This window comes from Macaca thibetana, chromosome 10, assembly GCF_024542745.1.
Source record: "Macaca thibetana thibetana isolate TM-01 chromosome 10, ASM2454274v1, whole genome shotgun sequence".
In the NCBI taxonomy this organism is placed as follows: domain Eukaryota; kingdom Metazoa; phylum Chordata; class Mammalia; order Primates; family Cercopithecidae; genus Macaca; species Macaca thibetana.
This window is the reverse complement of record NC_065587.1, coordinates 25,012,995-25,029,600: the sequence shown is the minus strand read 5'-3', so window position 1 is coordinate 25,029,600 and position 16,606 is coordinate 25,012,995. Positions and strand designations below refer to the sequence as shown.

Here is a 16,606-nt window from a genome sequence, read left to right as displayed (position 1 = left end):
GCATCTTGTACAAAGTAGTGTGCTCAATGAGTGTGTGAATGGATGGATGGAAGGACAGATGGATGGATGATAGGTGAATAAGTGGATGGTCTTTATCTTTGGTCATCCACTTGTGGAATGTTTTCCACAGCTTCATTAACTTAATGGGCATTATTCTATTATGCAGATAGTCAAAAGATAAGATGTATCAACCTAAAATAACCCATTCTAATCAGTCTAACAGTTTTAATCAAACCAGCCAATAATTTTTTTGAGATGTTTACCAAATCGAAGGATTTGGTGTCCATCTTATCTTGTGGAGACATCTTCTGACCAGTTTAGTAGTCTTGAATTATTGCTAATTTACTTATTTGTTAATTGGACCAACAGCCAATGATTATATACTCTGTACAACCCAATAAATTTGGCTAGTAGGATGACTCTTTTTACCTGATTATTGTATTAGGTTCATTAAGCAATCCATGAGCTTGTATCAACATGTATGGGAATCTGCTTGTAGGGAACTCTTCCAGAGGGTGTGAAGGACTCACAGATGACTGAAACAGCTCCCTTGCCCTTAAGGATTATGAAATTTCCTTGGAAAAGGGAAGATATGAATGTACTTATAGAGACAACTAAACAGTATAAGGCAACCAACCTTAGAAGAGTGAGCAGTCAAGAACTTTAGACAGTTGGAGGTGGTCAGGACAGACTGCCTGAAGGAAGCGTTATTTAAAACTCAGAGTTAAAGCATAGTTTCTTGGTCCAAGGTTGAAGCTCAGGGGCTCTGTGAATATTGTGAAATTGCATGCCAAGAGCCAAGAAAGTGGAGGAGAGCCACTCTCACTCTTGCCTTACACTCATTTGGCCTCTTATCCTGGTCTCCCTGACTCCGTTAAACAGCAGACGAGTGGCAAATGCGCTTCGACTGTGCTCAGATGGAGAACGAGTTCCTCAGAAAGCGTCTGCAGCAATGCGAGGAGAGGCTGGACTCGGAGCTGACAGCCAGGAAAGAGCTGGAGCAAAAGGTAAGATGTGGGGATAGTCTGGGCCACAGAAGTGTCAGAGAGTGGGCAAGCTCTCACCTCCACTGTGGGTGATCGAGGTATTAGCTGACCCTGGGGAGGGAGGAAGAGGATACCGGCCACTTCAGGTTTCTCCATCTCCACTGTTATTACAAATGCTGGTCACTGGGAGACATGAAAAATATTGTCTGTACATGTGGATCTTCTATCCAGAGACTGCTCTGTGGTGTAAAGAACATGGATATTAACTCAGGATATCTGAGTTCCAGTTCCATTTCTTTTTTTTTTTTTTTTTTTTTTTTGAGACGGAGTCTCACTCTGTCACCCAAGCTGGAGTGCAGTGGCCGGATCTCAGCTCACTGCAAGCTCCACCTCCCGGGTTCACGCCATTCTCCTGCCTCAGCCTCCCGAGTAGCTGGGACTACAGGCGTCCACCACCTCGCCCGGCTAGTTTTTTGTATTTTTTTTAGTAGAGACGGGGTTTCACCATGTTAGCCAGGATGGTCTCGATCTCCTGACCTTGTGATCCGCCCGTCTCGGCCTCCCAAAGTGCTGGGATTACAGGCTTGAGCCACCGCGCCCGGCTCCAGTTCCATTTCTACATGAACCCTGTGGAAGTCACTTTAACTCATGTTTCTTATCTATTACATAATTATCAGTGGTCTTAAAACTGTCACGTTTCCCTGTTGCCTCTGTTCTAATCTGCTACCTTCATCTCTCATCCAGACCAAAGCAACAACCTCCTAGCTGTCCTCCTTGCCTCTGGCCTCTCCTCTCAACCACCTGCCACACTGCAGCCAAGGAATGTTTCAGAGTCTCTTTCAGATTGTTCTGTGATCATAAAGTATGCTGACTCTCATGGTGGATTTTTTTCCTTGCATGTTTTGTAAATTTTGTTTTTGAGCTCATCTTCAACAGGTTTCTCTGCTCCTCCCGCAGTAGTCCCAGGTGTTCTGCATTGTGGAATGTTTTTTTTTTTGTTTCTCTCCCAGTGAATTTTTGTGTATGTGTTTAGCTATTTTTTATCGTGAGTTAATCTTCAGCAGGAGATTTAATTTTTTTTAACATTCTATTGATTTTGATGGGAGCCCTTTGATAACAGGGTCATGGGTGTGTTCTGCTAGAAGAAACCCTTTTTCACTTTCTTTGGCAGCAGTCCCTGAGATCATGCTAAATTCTTGGTCTCAGATTTTTTGCAGCGTGTAAAAATTGTCAGTTGGATCTCTAAACCCACATGAGGCTTAGACCTGGGGTTTAAAATTCTTATGAGAGTACTTCTTCCCCCACCTAGATCCAGGGTGAAAGCAAGCTTTCTTACCACCTTCCAGGCCAGGATGTGGAGCTTTTATTTTCTCTTCTCACTGAGGTGCATGCAGTTCTTTGAGGGGTTTGTCAGTGCAACGGTCTTCATTCCAACTCTTCACCTTCCATGAGCCCAGAGCCTTGTCTTCTGTCTCTGTCTAGACATTGAAACACAAACCTCTATCCTAAAGGACATTTCTGGATCTATCAACTGTTCTTCCCCTTCATCTTCGCCGCCATAATATTAGTATGCACCATTATTGTTAGGGCTTTGCATCCTCTGCATTTCTGATATCCTGAAATGTCCTTCTTTCTTGAAGGTGACATTACAAATCTAATGCAATCTTATCTATATATATAATCTTATCTAGCCTTTCTAGATGAATGTACAGATAGTTTAGTCTCTTTGCTTGTCTTCTTTGGCCTCCAACTATCCCTCATCTACATTCTAACCAGTTCACACTCTAACAAATTGTGTGCTAGTAAATGACTCCGGAAAAAAGAAAAAGCCCTGATTTGTAGCACTTGCCAATTTCCCTGGTGTAAATACTCCCAGCATGGCCAATTTCAAACTACCATTGTGATGTCACTAACATGGAATTTGAAAGGGATGCACAGAATTGGCTCTGTGCATCTCTTTCAAATTGGTACCAGCCGACTCCAGCACAGCATTGATTCCAGCCACACTCCGTTTTTTTTTTCTCCTTCCAAAAATGTCTGATTCTTTCTCACCTCTGGGACTTTGCATATGCTATTTCTTCTTCCCAGAGCAATCTTCTTTTTCTCTCCTGCCTAGATATCTCCAACTATTCTTAAGATCTTAGCTTAAATGTCACTCTCTCCAGAAAGTCTTTGCTGACGCAGATTGAGTTGGGAGTCCCTGAGTTGTCTCCCAAAACATAGGCCTCATCATGCTGTACTGTAATTGCCTACGCACTTCATAGTCTCTCCCATTCGATATAAGAGCCATAGGGTGGAGGTTATATTTGTGTATCTATTCTATTCTCAACGTGAGCAAAAAGTATCATGTGATTGCCTTGCAGAGGTGGGCCTGGGTGAGATCACGTGGGATTTTATAAACAATGGAAGTGACTCTTGGTATCCTTTATGCTGGTGGTGATGGTTTTAGTGGTCACTTTCAAGATGAACATTGCATCGTGGTCCTCAAGAGACACTTGAACCATAGATAAACACAGATGGACAACTGCAGGAAAGCAGCCCAGTTCTTTAATAACAAATTACAAAGTTGAGTCAGTTTCCCTAGGGAAGGGGGATATTTATGATACATTAAAAAGTAATAAAACTGCAACCTTTTCTGAGCGGCAGAATATAAGAAAACATCCCATTTGCCTTCAAATACTGAATTTAGAATTACAGGCTTCATTAACTCAGAGTTTTGCTTATTTAAAGCAATTCTGTAATGAGGCCATTTCTTCAAAGCCAGTGTGCTGAGTTGCATGCTCTGCTCTTTCCCAGACCTAAACTAGGACATTTGGGAGAGTGTTTCCTGGAGGAAGATGCAAGAGTCTTTATGTTTGTTTGTTTAAGGCCATGTGCATTCAGGTGTTAATTCAGTCCATGCAAAGTACCATTTGCTGCTTTAACCTTTAAGGCTTGTCACTTGGGATTCCAGGTCAGATTTTTTAGGTGTGTTATTTTGGCTGCTCTGTGGCTAATCCTCACATATCCCTTCCGATCGTGTCGGCTGGTGGGGATATTAGTTATCTGGTGGCTCAGGGGGTCATCAAGTTGAGGCAGGGTAGGTAAAGTCTGTGGGAGCATTGGCTGGAGATTTAAAGTAAAATCAACCTTAAGAGAGTGATGGAATTATCCCCACTTTACCTCTGAGCAAACTGAGGCTCAGAAAAGTAGCATCCTGGAGGTGGCCCAGGAGGAAGGTAGTCAAGACAGGGTCTCCCCATTCCAGCATCTGCTGTTTTCTCATTACACACCTTGGAAATAGCAACTCCTTGAAATACAAAGTAAAAAGCGCATTCCATGCCCACAGAGCCAGGTAATTCATTCTATTACTCTTACAGCTCGGGGAGCTGCAAAGTGCTTATGATGGGGCCAAGAAGATGGCTCACCAACTGAAGAGGAAGTGCCACCATCTTACCTGTGACCTGGAGGACACCCGCGTCCTGCTAGAGAACCAACAAAGTCGAAACCATGAGCTGGAGAAGAAGCAGAAGAAGTGAGTTGCATCCCTCACCATCACCTGGGCTGCCAGGGTGGGCTACATTGGAGCTGGGGTCTTCTCGGGTATCCAGGTTCTCCTTCTAACTCCCTCACTTCAACTCTCTTGTTTTGCTCTAATCTTCCTCCCTGTCCCCTCACACCTTATTCCTGTATGGGTCTCCCAAGAATCCAGCAAGAAATGATTCTTTTCTCTTAGCCAGCCTCAGCTATGTTGCCAATTGACCGTGTGACCTTGGGGAGCTTTCTTTGCCTTTCTGGGCCTTAACATCCCCATTTGTCGAGCGAAGGGTTTGTTGCGGAGGGTCAAGACAGCATGGTGATTTGGAGCCCAGGTATTGATACTAAAGTCATCTCATTCAAGTCCTGAAGGTGCCTCTTTCTAGATGTGTGACCTTGAGCAGGTCATTCAGCCCTTCCCAGCCAAATTCCTTACCCGTAGGCTGGGGATAAGATCGCCCCCTTGTGGTGCGGACTGAATGATGCAGTCAGTACATCTAAGTGGACTGATCCTGGTTCCTATTTCCATTGGTGAAAATTGGGCTAGAGAATATGGCCAAAATATGGCCTTCTCATTTAGGATTTGGACTCTTAGATCATATGAGCCATTCTGGCAGAGACTGGGCCTTGTGCACCAGCAAGATGCTAATCTTGAATCTGCGCAGTGTGGTTCCCATACTTGCGTTCCCGTTGGGTTGCTGTTACAACGGAGTGATGGTGGAGCCTGGATTTGTATCCAGATTCGCACACTCATAGGCTTCTTCATGCAAAACCTCAGAACCTGTGATGCTTGGACACCTTGGCTGTGTCTGAAGTTCTCCAGCTCACTTGGTGAGGGTAAAGGTATACAGGGGTCCTGTTTTGAGCCAGCTAAGACCTAATGGGAGATGTCACAGAAGGCAAATAGGTGGGAAGCAGCCTCTTTTAGAAGGCCCATGACAAAATACAGACAAATGTTCCTGCGTGAGCCAAGACGTGATTTTGTGGAAACTGCCTCCTTTCCAAGAAGTAGGAAGCAGAATTATATTTCCATGGAGGTGGCATAGATTTTGAACTTGATCTGCGTTAAATATCATTTCTCTTATTTATCCTTCAGCTTTCCTGAGCTGGCTTCTTCATCTGAAAAAGGTCTTTGGGGGATCGTTAGCTTGCTCTCCACCCTCAAAATAAGAAAGGCTTATTTTGCGTTTATTGATATATCACTCTGTTCCCCTTTCCACCTCACCATGGGTGCTCTGGCTGAACCTTACCGTTGCAGTAGGGAAAATGGCTTGGCTCCATCTTGGCCACCTGCTGTGTGACCTTGGCAAATAACACCATCTCTCTGGGCCAGAGAGCGACTGATGTTTCAGATGAGTCCTTGGACTTAACAGGTCATCTGATCTTGAAGAATGGGTCTGACATGTACCCCTGTCTGTGAAACAAGAGGTTTGGACTCCATCATTCCCCAGGTTTCTCCCCGCTGTAACCCTCTTGGCCCCTAATTATGGGTTCTACTCCTGTTCTGAAAGGCCTAACAGAGGGTTTCAGCCCTGGATGAGGGTTTCAGCCAGCCTCTGGAATTTGCACAGCCAGAAAATTCCATCTTTCTGGTCTTTCCTTTTCCCTTTGGACAGAATCCCTCATTACAGGGACTTATGAATCTCCCCAGGATACCCCCCCAAGGAAAGTTCCTATTTCTTCGTATTTGTATGTCCTCCTCTCAAAACTCAGCTTTCTTGTGATGCCCTCTGCTCTGTTACCATCTCTTGGCAGAAGCTAATTTATGTTTTGATGCCAACTGCAGATAGCAGGCATTACCTTTCCAGGTAGATTAGCGTTTATGTCTCAGTCTAACTGTGGAAGTTTGGGCAGAATGATTATGGTGAAGGAAAAATCTAGAAGTCAGTAAATACTTCCTTGCATCTCTCAATGCTTAATCGAAATGTAGATGCAGCTGCCTCCTGAGTTTGCTGGGCCCAGGACAGAGGGACGTCTCCCCATTGGTAGAGTTCTCTGTTTGCCACTTTGGCTTCTAAGTTCAGAGTGGCCTGGAATGGTTTCATTTTGGTTGGATTGTTTGTGGCATGATTACCCTATGGGTCACAAAGCTTGGTTCTGAGGGCTGATGAAACCCCAGGTAAGCCCTGGCTAGACTCACTGGCTCCCACGCTCAAGGGAGGCTGGACCCAAGGCCTTTTCTTAGCAGGGTGAAGATTGTGTGCAAATCTCTCTGGCCTCAGGTGATTGGCTGGTCAGTGTGAGCTGTTTGGTAGGAGTTGGGGTCTGTAGTAGCTACTCTTTGGCGTCAAGTGGCCTGTTAAGTCAAGGACTCCTCTGCACCATCAGTTACTGTCTGGCCCCCACTGTCTTCCCTTACCTGTCCCAGGAATGGACAGGTAGATGGGAGATTAGCTAAGACACTAGGGAAGCTGAGCCCAAATCCACTTCCACCACTTTGGAATTTGGGGCCGAATCACTCCTCCTCTCTGAACTTCAGTTTCCTCCTCGGTGAATGGGTTGAATGACATGTTTCTTGCTGAATTGTTGTAAAAACGACATGGATCCCAGCCCAGGATGTGGCACATTGGGACGGCTGGATCATCACGCTCATCACAATGCTTCCATTCAGAGGCAGCAAATAGTGCCCTTTGGATGATGTCACCAACAGCCAATCAGAAAGCTCCTGAGCTGTTCCAACAGGAGGGCTCCCTTATGATTGGGTCTCTCAGGAGTCTGAGACTTTGAGTGATAGTCTAATATTAAGGAACATTGGATAATCTTATAACAAGAGAGACTTTCTTGTCACCAAAGGCCAAACCCCATGCCCACTTCTGCCATATCAAGATCTCTGGAGCAATGGGACTTCCTGTTTGGGCCAAGGGCAAGTGACTCAAAGTCACACCTTACTGAGGCTTGGCAAGGGCTTCTCTATTGGTTTCCTCATCTGTGATACTGCCAGGAGGCTGAGACAACTGAACAGAGTGACGTAACATCCAGGAAGTGCTTCTCACCCAGTGGTCATCACAGAAGGGCAGGAGGGCCCCTAACAAGGCGTTAATTCCCTGGATGACATTCAGTAGGACTGACTAGGCTGTGTGTTTTCTGCTTGAGAAACAAATGAGGACAAGAATGTATAAATGTCCATCATTTTATCAATAATCAGCATGCTTTAGTGTGGCATAGGAGAGTATAAGCCAGACAATATGTTAAAATGTGAAATGTAGAATATCCTCATTCTACTTACATCCATTTGTTTGCTCACTGGTTAGGAAATAGTGGATGTCAAATGGGACCTGATAGATTTAAGGGGCCTTGACATAGACTGGCAGACCAGGTAGATCAGGTTTTTTGTTTTGTTTTGTTTTTCTGAGACAAGGTCTTGCTCTGTCACCCAGGCTGGAGTGCAGTGGCACAATCATGGCTCACTGCAGCCTTGACCTCCTGGGCTCAAGTGATCCTCCCACTTCAGCCTCCAGAGTAGCTGGGATTACAAGTGCATGCCACGATGCCCAGGTAATTTTAAATTTAAAATTTTTTTAATTTTAAAATTTTTAAAATAGAGATGGGGTCTCACTTTGTTGACCAGGCTGGTCTTTAACTCCTGGCCCCAAGTGATCCTCCTACCTCGGCCTCTCAAAATGTTGGGATTACAAGCATGAGCCACCGCGCCTGGCCATTTTTAAAAATATATCCTTTATATCTGTATATAGTTTTATTCTATTTTCATTTTTGTCCATTTATTTTTATTAGATTTTAGGGTTAGCATTTAGATTAGCATTTTAGTAGGGAGCTGATGAGGGCAGCAGAAGTTTCAGTCTAACGGAGGAAATTCAGTCAGAATGACTCTGGCGAGGGAGAAATCTAGAATAATAAGTTCAAGTATTTTTGTGGCAACTCTATCTAAACCCTAAACATTGCTCTGTGATTTTTCAGATTCCCATCCTACATCCACAGCCTTACGTAAAAGCATTGAGAAAAATTTCCAACTCCTCATTCTGTTTTTCTCTTTCTTCTTCCTTTCGCTCTCTTTCTCATGGTTCTTGGGAATCTAGTAGCCTCTCTGCAGCCCCTCCCTGCCCCTGCCTCAATCACTCCCCTACCCACCTGCCTACAGAGCCCTGATGCATGTTCTGCTTTGGACAGGTTTGACCTGCAGCTGGCCCAGGCCCTAGGTGAGTCTGTGTTTGAGAAGGGTCTCCGTGAGAAAGTGACCCAGGAGAACACCAGTGTCCGGTGGGAGCTAGGCCAGCTTCAGCAGCAGTTGAAGGTAAGGGATAGGGGACACAGAGCTGTTTTGGCTCTTGGTGGCTGAATCTCAGGAAACTCCAGCGTGCACCTGCTGCAAATGGTGACAGAGAGAAAACTTCACAAGGGTATCCTGGTCTGTCAAGCAGCTGGGTCCCAGTGTGTCTTAATAAAATAGCAAACAGTGGCTGGCAAATTGATAATCAGCCTGTATTTGAGCAATCTTGATGTCTTGATCTTGCTCCAGTTACCTGCACAGGTTCCGAGGTGCTTACCTGGGAGGTACGACAGGCTCAGCAGAGAATGAGTTAGCTATAACTTTGTCCAGGAGCAATGCCCTGGTCCATGCAGGCTCCAGTGCAGAGAGATTTTACTAAAATACAGCACGGGTGCCTCACTCAGCTGCTCCTCATCCTTTTGTGGTTCTCTACTACTCGCAGGAGAACCTCTGGGCACTTTAGCCTGGTACTCAGCTCCTTCATGATCTAGCCAAGAGTTATTTGATCCTGGAGCTGACTTTCTAACCTGGAAGAGTCATTTCTGAGCACTTTGCCTCCCTGCTCCAACATGTCAATCCAGCCTCAGAAGGCACACAGGGAAGCTTTAGCGATGTGCCTCCACTTCCCTTATAAATGGGGTCAACCCTTCTTGTAGGTGCTCTGAGATTGAACTCTAGGGACAGTCTACTCCAATCCCACCTCCCATCCCCAGCTCCATGCCTGTAGGAGCAGTACTGAGAGCAGCCCTTGCTGGTGTCCCACTGGGGGCGCTGTGAGGGGCCGTGCGGTCCAGGTGGAGACGGCAGGCACTGGAAAGTGGAAAGCACCACTCCAGCCCCAGTTGACTGTAGAGGTATCTCTGGAGGAGGAGGGAGACATACTCATGTGACTCCGGACCTCTGTCCTCTTTGTCTCTGTAGCAAAAGGAGCAGGAAGCCTCGCAGCTGAAGCAGGAGGTGGAGATGCTACAGGACCATAAACGGGAGCTGCTAGGGTCACCCTCTCTGGGGGAAAATTGCGTTGCTAGCTTGAAGGAGAGGCTCTGGAAGTTGGAATCCAGTGCCGTGGAGCAACAGAAAGTCCAGAGCCAGCAGGAAAACACCATCAAGCAGCTGGAGCAGGTAGGAAAGCCCTGTCCCAGGGCAACACCCTGTTCCATGTCTCCAATGCAGAATGATGTTATTAAAATACGACATGGGTGCCTCACTTGACTGCTCCTCATCCTTCAGTGGCTCCCTTTTATCCCAGGGAACTTTTAAGCTCCTAAGGCTGACATTCAGATCCTTCCTGATCCAGTTTTCTCCTGCAAGGTTCAGTGTCACCTCCTCAGAGAAGCCTGCCTTAATCACCTTGCAAATAGCTCCCACTGTGTTACATTCATTTCCTGTCTCCTTAGCTGGGTTCCTTTCCTTTGTGGTACCTGCCATCATATTAGATAGTATTTTTTAAAAGTTTGCTTTATGCCTTTCACTCTCATTAGGATATAAGCTTCCTGAAGTCAAATTGTTTTTCTGTTTCTCTGGCTTCTTACTGTAATCCTAGAGCCTAGAATGAGGCCAGGTACATAGTTGATGCTCAATAAATTGCTGTTGACCAAATATCTAACCTTCATTGAGTACTGTCTGTGTACTAACCTCAGCCCTAAGCTCTCCCCACACATCTCATGAATCTCCCCAAGAACTTTATGTAGGGAGATCTTAGTATTATCCCCACTTCAGAAGTGGAAGTTGAGACTCAGAGACATGGAGAAAGTGTGAAGGATGGGATTTGGAACCTATGCCATCTGACCCCACACCGCCTTGAATGTCTGCTATGTGCCAGGCATTGTACACAACTTCAAGGCAGATTGAAGTGCTACTCTTTGGGAAAAATAAAATAATAAAATAACAAAGGGAGTAAGACAAAAATATAAAATACTTTGTACCAACACCCTCTGCAAAGTACCAGATGAATATTTTATTTGTCTGCTTGCTTATTTATATGCTTGTTTATTTACCTCATTCTATAAATAATTTGAGGCAGCTTACAAGGTATATGTATAATAGAATACAAAAATTATAAATAAAACAATCCAAACCAGAAAAGTACAAATTAAAATTGACACTAAGGGGGGCGGTGGGGGCAGCAAATTAATATGCAGATAAAGCAAAACAGATGGTCTTACACATGTAACAGTTTTAGCTCTACAATTCCTGGTGGTCAGAGAGAAACAGGAAATGTGAGTTACATGCCTGAGATAAACAAACAAACAAACAAACAAAATTTTTCTGGGGGAAGTAACGCTTTTTCTGATGCTTGGCTCTAAACGAATTTCTCTTGTGGGATTTTGTAAAAGGCAATTACTTTAAAGTGTTTTTTTAAAAAATGCTGGGGCCACCCTTATGCGAGAAAATGTGATCGGGTGTCGTGAATGTGTAAGCAGATGAACTCTGAGCAGCTCTGTTGAACTGAAGTGGGGATGGGTGGGACAGGGGTTGGGGGAGCCAGGGGTCAGCTCTTGCTTCTTGCTGACCACTACTCCATCAAGATGGAGCCTGGTGAGTATCAAGACATGTGGGTGATGGGTATGGGGGAACACGATCCGGAAAGTCTTGGATGCTCACTAAGGAGCCCTTATCGCTGACAAGTCCTTTACTCAGTCAGCCTGTATTCATTAAGTACTTCCTCTGCATCACGCACTCTGTGGATGCTAAGGGTGCAGTTGCAAATAAGACAGACACAATCTCTGCCCTCCCAAAGTTTATAGTCATGCTTAGTGTTAGAGGAATGTTAAACTTGAAGATCTGGCCATGACAGCAGGGTTGAGGGAGAGATCAGGGAAAAATTCCTAGAGGAAGTGACGTTTACTGAAGTGGGAAGCTGAAGGATGAATGAGAATTGGCTGAATGAGAGAGTTCCGGGCAGAGGACCAGCCTGTGCAAAAGCCTGGAGACAGGATACCCATAGGATATTCAAGGAGCTGTAATACGGGGTCTTTGAGGCAGCTTGTTGCCTATATGACCTTAGGCAACCCCTGTTTCCTCCAGACATCAGTCTCCTTGTCTGTACAATCAAATATGGAGCCTTATCTCTCCCCTAGCTTCCTGCCAGCCACAGCTATGAATCAGTGAAGGTTTGTGAAGAAGGTGGAATATCTGTGTAGGTCTTTAAAGGGCATGGATGACGGTGCAGTGCCATGTAGCAACCCAGTGTTCCTTGTGTTCCTTACATGAACAGGATCTTCCCAGAGCCAAGAATAAAACAAGCCCTTTTGAAAAACTGTGTTAACTCTTTAAGATACCACTGGGGAACCACTTGATGCTTGGAAGCAAAAAATATATTACCCTGGCCTCAGGGACCCAAAACTTAATGCAACTTCCTGAATTTCCGCGCTCAGTTCACCCAGGAGGTGAGGCTGACTCAACACTTTTATCCGTCTTCAGCTTCACCCATAACCCCAGGCTGCATTGTGCCCTTGTAGACATCCAGTAGATATTTATTGATTATAATACAATACTTTTTCCAGGGAATTTTATGTTAACTCATATAAGTTTGACATAAATGGTATTGCAGATGTCAAGAATATCCAAGAGGCTAGAAAAAATGAAAAAGAAATATTATAGTTGCTTGCTCAGGCTCCTTGGTTTTAGATTATCTTCCCATAACCCCTGTCATTTTAAAGGAGAAAAAGGCATGAAGTTGACATTTAAAGTGAGCCTACTTTATGCCAGGAACTGTAACAGGCCTCTCACGTACACTATCCTTTTTGCTCCTCACCACGGCATAGCAGGGAATATTATCGACGTTTTAAAAGACCCAGATTGTTTTTTCTGAGCTTAATTTCCATGTTGGGGACAGCACTTGTGAAGTTCCAAAGGCATGGTGAGAGGTGCTGGGACAGTAGAGTAAATGATCAGAAAGTTATAATTTCTATAAGGTAACCCATTGTATTAGTCTGTTTTCACACTGCTGTAAATAACTGCCTGAGACTGGGCAATTTATGCAAAAAAGAGGTTTAATTGACTCACAGTTCCACATGGCTGGGGAGGCCTCAGGAAATTTACAGTCATGGTGGAAGGGGAAACAGGCAAGTCTTACATGGTGGCCGGCAAGAGAGGGCGTGTGAATCAGGAACAGTCAAACCCTTATAAAACCATCACATCATGTGAAAACTCATTCACTATTGTGAGAAAAGCACAGGGGAAACCACCCCCTGTGATCCAATCACCTCCCACCAGGTCCTTCCCTTGACATGTGGGGATTATGGGAATTACAATTCAAAATGAGATTTGGGTGGGGACGCAGAGCAAAACCATTTCACCCATCTACACTATTGAGTTCCAAATGCTTTTTCCAGGTCCAATAGCATTAAAGAGTATAGATAGATAAAGGAAAGCTTCAAAGCTTTCTTGGGCCCTGTACCCTGGGGATTCTACTCCAGTAGGTCTAGGGTGAAGCTCTGCAATTTGTATGTTTTAAAAATGCGTTTGTAATTCTAATGTGCCACAAAATTTGAGAAGCCAGGACTTGGGCCAGTCTGTCAATCATGCAGATCAGGAAAGTATAAGTCTTGAACTAGACCTAGAACTCATGACTCTTTTGCCTTCCACTCTAGAATCCTTTATATGACTTCACACAGTTCCAGCATTGTGCACAGATCTATGCCTGCTGCATGTGTTTTGGAGGTTCTTGTGTAAAGACCCAGCTCATTCATGGGATCACACCTCTTAATTATGTCAGGTTGCTGGGGAGGGAGGGGATAGTCTTTTCTGTTTTTGAAATAATGGGGAAAGAGAAAATAATATTTATGTATCAGATACTGTGCTAGGTGTTTTATATCATCTCATTTAATTCTCATAGTAGCATTCTAAGACGGTTGTTTTCTACAGAGAAAGAGGACTAACCCAGAGGTAAAGTGAATTGTCTAAGATAACATTTTGGGCAAGTCATCTTCTTTTCCAGGCTTTCATGTCTTCATAAACTTTTGTCCTACCATTCATCTACCTATCCACCCACCCAGAAAACCATCAATGATGCCTGCTCCAGGAATGAGAAATATGTTTCATCTTAAGAGTGTTGAGAAGGGAGCCAGGCACAGCGGCTCACGCTTGTAATAACAGCACTTTGGGAGGCCAAGGCAGGTGGATCACCTGAGGTCAGGAGTTTGAGACCAGCTTGATCAACATGGAGAAACCCCATTTCTACTAAAATACAAAAATTAGCCAGGCATGGTGGCACATGCCTACTTGAGAGGCTGAGGCAAGAGAATCACTTGAACCCAGGAGGCGGAGGTTGCAGTGAGCCGAGATTGCGCCATTGCACTCCAGCCTGGGCAACAAGAGGGAAACTCCATCTCAAAAATAAAAAAGAAAGAGTGTTGAGAAGGATTCTGAGGCTGCATCTAAACTCAGTGGGAAAGTGTGATTGATATGTGATGTCTGTTATAAGCACAAGAATGGATAGAGGCAATATTTAATCTATTTACCCACCATTGGTGACCTTCCAGGATGCCTAGGGAAATAACTTGACTCTCATTTATGTATTCCAACAACGAAAAATGCAGTTGGAATGCCAAGGATGACACGGAGGGCTTGGAGAGTTAGAGTGGGTCCCCCTCACGTGCTGTCCTTGCTGTCCCCCCAGCTCCGCCAGCGGTTTGAGCTGGAGATCGAGCGGATGAAGCAGATGCACCAGAAGGACCGTGAGGACAAGGAGGAGGAACTGGAGGATGTCCGTCAGTCCTGCCAGAAGCGGGTATGTGAGCAGTGAACACAGCTGTACCGTTGGGTCCTGGAAGGTCTGGTATGGATGCCCTTTTCCTTAGAGTGAGGAGGAGAACAGGGTCTGGGATCTGGGGACAAGCTTTCTGCAACCACCTGAGACCTTAGCATCGAGGTGCCTTCAAGGGTATAGGAGCGGAAATGCCTATCTTAAATAGGATCTTGGAACTTCCAGAAGCCTCTGGAACCATCCAGCATAATGGCTCAGAGATGTCTACTAAGTCCCCGTAATGCCATGTGACTGATGCCAAGGACTTCTAAATTTCAATAATAGAATCAATTCTTTCTTACTATTTTCCTTACAAGTCAAACCATTTCTTAACATTTTATCCAAGGTCTTTGTAGCCATTCCAGGTTGCAAAAAAGGAATAACCCCTTGACATGTTATCACCTAGAAGCCATCATTATTACTATTTTAAGTGTTCTTTTATAGCTCTCTTTCACTCTGTATACACACATGCAGATTTGTGGAGATACCATTTTCACTAAATGAGACTATGCGGTTCTGAAGCCTGTTGTCTCCGCAGTTTTCATGGCCTCTTTTCGTGTCTGTAAATACCGATCTAACTTAAATGTTTAATGGCTTAACAGTTTTTCACCCAAAGCATGTCCTCAACTTATACAATAAATCCCCTATCATTGGACATTTAGGTTGCTTCCAGTTTTCTGCCCTTATAACTAGTGCCGAGATAAACATTCTTAGAGCTGTATTGACGGATGTGAATGTAGGGTCTACAAAGTGGAACTGCTGGAAAGCTTCGGGTTAAGCCTCGTTTAACAGGTTCTCGCATTATGGAGTACATAATCTATAATGACCTTCCCTCCCTTCTCATCCCCTGAATCATACCTGTGTACAGAGTACACTCAACTCTGCCTTGCTTGATGTATAGTTTTTGTTATTTTGTGTATTTTTCAAGATGATTTTAGCTTTTCCAGTCTTAATTATAAAACAGGTATAGAGTGGTTCGTATTTCTCTCACTCCTAAACGAAATTTTTGAAACGAACTTGCTTTCTATAGAAGTGACCATCAATCAGTACTTTTTCCCCCCCTCCATGGGTCAGGAGACGGAAGCTCTCAGTCCCTGCCCATGTTTCTTCAGGTGAAGGTTGCATACATTTCTGGTTTATTCTAAGAATGCCTCAAAGTATGGTGTGCGCCCTCAGCCAGGGCTCCAATGAGTTGGAGATGTGACCCAGACTCTCCGGAGGCTTTTCTCTGGATAGATTTATAAAAGGAGAGAGTGAAGTCAGAGAAAGGTGTTTTTCTCCTTATGACAAACACTGATATTGACTTCTCATTCTGATGACTGCTCTGTTCAGTCTATCTCTCACGTTGGCAGGAAATCAATAGTTAGTGACCTGGGTGGGAATGCTGGAGCTGTCTGGGGTGGCAGAAAGAGCTGGGGTCAGCAGACAGGACACTAACTCCTCTAAACAGCCACTAATTTCAGAGTATGCACTTTGGATTTTCCCTGGGACTTAGTTTGCCCACCCGTGAAATAGGATCTCCGATGGTATGAGGTGGAAATGGAGGATGGAGGGGATGAGATAAGGTACACAACAGAGGCTGGTGGGGGTGGTCTGCAAAGTGCAGCCACAGTGGGGTATTTGCTTTAGTGGGAAATGTCTGTGTTTGCTGGGTAATTGCTGAGAAATCAGAGCCAGTTGCAAATTAAATGAGTTGCTTATAGTCAGATGTCTTAGTTCAGGCTGCTGTAGCAGAATCCCATTGTCTAGGTGGCTTAAATGATAACATTTATTTATCACAGTTCTGGAGGCTGGCAAATCTGAGATCGAGGTGCTGGCAGGTTCAGTGTCTGGCGAGGGCTCTCTTCCTGGCTTGCGGACCACCACCTCCTGTTCGTAGACTCACATGATGGAGAAAGAGAGAGAGGAAGACAGCTCTCTGGTTCTCTTCAGGCGCTCACCCCACTGTGAAAATTCCACCTTCATGGCTTCATCTACACCTAATTACCTCCTTAAGGCCCCACCTCCAGATACCACTGCACTGAGGGTTAGGGTTTCACCATATGAATTTTGGAGACGGCCACATATAGTTTATAACACCAAAAAATCTCTAATGCAACTTCTTTTATTGCATCATTGTGTATTTAATAA

At 44.7% G+C, this 16,606-nt stretch overlaps 1 protein-coding gene across 2 annotated transcripts in view; it reads left to right on the top strand.

Moving 5' to 3' along the window:
* The window catches only part of MYO18B (myosin XVIIIB), a 300,206-nt gene that overhangs the window by 157,025 nt on the left and 126,575 nt on the right, over positions 1 to 16,606 (top strand). For both annotated transcript variants that reach the window (XM_050745880.1, XM_050745879.1), the window contains exons 28-32: positions 883 to 1,007; positions 4,346 to 4,500; positions 8,628 to 8,751; positions 9,649 to 9,849; positions 14,351 to 14,461. In XM_050745880.1, the coding sequence (XP_050601837.1) occupies positions 883 to 1,007; positions 4,346 to 4,500; positions 8,628 to 8,751; positions 9,649 to 9,849; positions 14,351 to 14,461 (716 nt within the window). The remainder of the gene's footprint in view (positions 1 to 882; positions 1,008 to 4,345; positions 4,501 to 8,627; positions 8,752 to 9,648; positions 9,850 to 14,350; positions 14,462 to 16,606) is intronic.